Source organism: Danaus plexippus, chromosome 4 (genome assembly GCF_018135715.1).
Source record: "Danaus plexippus chromosome 4, MEX_DaPlex, whole genome shotgun sequence".
Taxonomy (NCBI): domain Eukaryota; kingdom Metazoa; phylum Arthropoda; class Insecta; order Lepidoptera; family Nymphalidae; genus Danaus; species Danaus plexippus.
Window position 1 is genome coordinate 7,273,767 of NC_083538.1, and position 4,038 is coordinate 7,277,804.

The 4,038-nt window shown below is 29.3% G+C and overlaps 1 protein-coding gene across 1 annotated transcript; it reads right to left on the reverse strand.

The window, feature by feature from the left end:
* Positions 1 to 658: 658 nt before the first annotated feature.
* Positions 659 to 3,675, reverse strand: LOC116768521 (uncharacterized). The gene is made up of 3 exons (XM_061526906.1): positions 3,531 to 3,675; positions 2,474 to 2,609; positions 659 to 2,213 (listed from the first exon to the last, which is right to left on the reverse strand). Exons 1-3 carry the CDS (start codon positions 3,552 to 3,554, stop codon positions 955 to 957), a joined length of 1,419 nt encoding a protein of 472 aa, XP_061382890.1. The 5' UTR covers positions 3,555 to 3,675; the 3' UTR covers positions 659 to 954.
* Between the last annotated feature and the right edge of the window lie 363 nt (positions 3,676 to 4,038).

Sequence of the window (4,038 nt, forward strand, 5' to 3'; positions counted from 1 at the left end):
TTGGGGATTCTAAAGGTTTTTAATTTTTTCGTTTATTTTCCTAATTATATACATCTTACTAATATTAATTATAAATGCAAAACTTTATGCGGATATATGGAGTTATGGATGACCGTTGCTCTTTCTTTGTGTTAGGGACTATGTTGAATCTTTGCAGTAAAGTAGCTAAGATGTGATATATAAATTTTGTGTATCAAGGCATAAAATTGGTATTGTGTATGTAATGAACATTCGTCCATGGACAGAAGTGCTATTTTTTAAAATTTGTGTTTACCTGTAATACTAAAAATTTATTCTGTATTCGTATAAAATTAAGCAGTAACTAGTTGAAAAATATTAATTGATAAATCAATCACAAAGTTATTTAATTTATTTTTTGTTCTACACCTAGTAAATCTAGTGGCAAATTGTTACATCACATATTTTTAAATATAATATGTTGTAAATGATTATACCTAATCTCTAGATATGGAATATATGAATCATAAAAAAACCTGTGCTCTGGAAAGTATTATTTATGTCGTTACTAAACGTTCCGCTCTTTAATCGGGGCCATTCCATTAATTTTAAAATGTACACACTTATCTTTTCGTAAAAAAATCGTAAAGATAAAAAGATTTTTTTTAAACAGATATCTCTGATACTATTAGTTTTATTTTAAAAATCCGAAAGAAAAGAGGTAACAATTTAAATTTGTAAGAACTTTTATACTTTCATTGATTTTGAGCAAATTTCTTAATAATATCATGACCTTTTTTAAAACCAATAGAAGTAAATAAATTTTGCCACCATGTATATATAATTTACCATACAAATATTTATTACATTTAAAATTTCCTAAAAATATTTGCTATCCACCACCTATTTTCTAAAAACTTTCAGTTTTATTAATATTATTATTAATATGTATAGTTTTGGAATATTTGGCAGCAACTTTCAGCCTATTTATTATTTTTAAGTGATTTCTGTTTGAAAGTCTCTTAGATTGTCGCTATTGTTAGGGTATTCCTTATTTTTAAAATACATTTCTATCTCTTGTAAAGTTCTCTTATTCGTTTCCGGTAGAAATTTCCATAAATATATTAAACATAGAAACATTACTAACGAGTGGGTAATAAAAACTCCGTGATAACCTATTTCCAAAAACATACTTGGAGACATCTTGACACTTAGAAACTGAAAAATACCACATATAAATCCTTGAATCGTAATACAAAACGCTTTTATTTTCAAGGGGAATATTTCAGTTAAAATCGTTTCTAATACAGGAAGCGGACCTGCACTTACACTGGTAAAATAAAGAGCTAATAGAAAAACTTTGATCCATGCCATATAAACATTACTTGCAGAAAAACCATAAAGAACAGATGCAAGTGATATGAGAAATAAATTTGCAACTACTCCTAACGTAAGTAAAAGAGTTTTCATTTTGAATTTGCACAAAAGAGCACATGATATAAGATAGCCTATTATTACAAAACCGTCAACAAAAAATGTGAAATATAAAATATCTGTACTTTTCGTGATTTCTTTTAATATTGTTATAGCTAACGTTCCAAATAAAATGCGTCCACTGGCAACTCTATATAAGTTCGTTACAATTCCTAGGAACGTTACTTCCCAAAAATATTTTTGTCTACAAGCCATTTTAATATTTTTCAAATATTCTGAAGTACGATTTGGACCTTTTTGTTTTTGTTTCTCTGTATTAACTAGCATTTTAACTTCTTGTGATACATTGTTTTTTTTATATAATGTTTTGAAAGAATTTTCACATTCTTCATATAGGCCTTTGGATGCCAACCATGAGGGACTTTCCACCCAAAAAAATGGTAAAATTGCTGACAAGGTTGTTGGTAATATTCCAATGAGGGCAACAGTTCTCCAATTCAATAAAATGCTAAGAATATGTCCAATTAAAGTGCCTGTGGATATTCCTATACAAGATATGATATTCGATAATATCGGTCTTAATACAGGTGGCATGTATTCTCCAATGGAAATATGAATTAGTAATAAAATTCCACCATAAAAAAAGCCTATTAAAATTCGAGAAGAAAGTAATGTAAATTTATTTTGGCCATAGGAGACAATAAGCCAATATAATATGATCGGTGATGTAACTGCACTCAATGTTCTTTTCCTTCCTAATGTCTCAACAAGTATTCCTACTATGGCAATTCCACAAAAACACGTTATGTTCAGGAGCGAAGCTGAAAATAAAATATTTATTTTATTATCCCTTAATATTTGTTTACAATATATTACAATACATAATTTTAATAAAAGTTGCAGTGGAAATCTGAACCCTTAAATAGCTTAAGTATATCCTACACAAATAAATAATGAAAACAAATGTATGCACATGACGTAAGCAGTAAATAATTATGAAATCCACAGTTCAAAAAAAAGTTAAAAGCTTTATGTAGAAAATCACTTAAATAGGTATATTCAACAATAAGACTAGGCTTACCTATCCATGACAAATCATCTTCACTTAAACCCATCAACTCCTTATCATGATGTAATGAGTCAATCATTCCAGACATTTGACCAAAAATAAAACCATCGGTGATAGCGCTACACCACAATCCGAAGATTACAAGAAACTGAAACAATTTTTTTTAATAATGTATTGGTCTCACAATTGTCGATACATGCAAGTCTACATAAATGTGGAAATCGATGAAATGTATGTAAATATATAACACCAGATAATACAACCACTCAGTGTAAGTTTGTATGCATATATTTCAAAAAATCATCTGACCGATTCAGATCATCGTGTTTCCTCATGTCTAGCAGTCTCTTAAAGTAATCAATCCATATGCCAAATCACTTGAAAAATGTCTTGTAAATTGTTCAAGTTTAGGAGTCACAATTACAGGTAAATCATGCAAGACGTAAATAAACAACCAACTAATAATTTTCTACTAAGCTCAAATATGTTTGGGTCTTCATTTAGGCCAGTTAACGTTGAATGTGTATCCAATGATAAAATCTATTAAAATAAGTTATTTTGAGTGTATTTTTTTTTGACATGCTCATATGTATTTGTATTTAATTACGACTAAGTCCACTTTATCTGTTTCTGGATTGATTTGATTTGATTGATCAAATTCTCTTATAATATGGTTTTGATACAAGAGACGAAACCTCTCAGCAATTCATGGATTCACCGTGCGGGTGCCGGGTCCATCGCATTGCAGGAAGAGGATCTTCAACAGTGCCTGGGACTTGCGACCCAGGTGTAGGCTTAAGGGGCCCCTATCTAAAGCGTGTTAAACGCTTACCTCCATTGTCCAAGCTCCTCTCTCTACCTAACCAAATATGTAACGAACCTGCTAGGGCTGCCTTCGACACACGTTCCAAGAATGAACTGATGTTAGTTCTTAGCAGGCCTAAGTCTTTTGTAGGTTAAAAAAAACGTAAAAACTTGAATTTATTATAAATGTACCTAATGAAATTAAGCGTTGTAAACTATAGTGTTTCTTATATGAATTTTATATAAATATTTTTGTGACACTTACTTGACGATATGAAATAGTTTGCATCACGTAAGATTTTTGATCCAAAATATTTACATATTAAAAGAAATATTGGTATACGCGAAAGTCTCGGATATTGATTAATTATTGAAGGGTACAAAATAAGTTTCAAATTAGACAGTTTACTTTTCTGCAGCACAGTGATACTGTCTTTGAAAACACTGGATGGGTTAAATAGTAAGACCATTGAAGTTCAATCTGGTAAATATGTATTCATATTGTTACAAAAAAATATTTTTTTATATTATTAATACAATTTAAAAAACGTTACAAAAAATATGAATCATTTTTTATATTAGATATTCAAACGATGAAACTAAATAGTAATAGACACAAATTCAGTTCTGTGAACGAAAATCTGTTCCCCAAATTTTAATAGAATACATTTGGGACTCGATATTTTCATGCTTATAGTTTTCCCTAATATAATACAAATAACATAATTCCCGAAAAATAACCATTAAAACTGATGTTAACCAATAAAACTAAA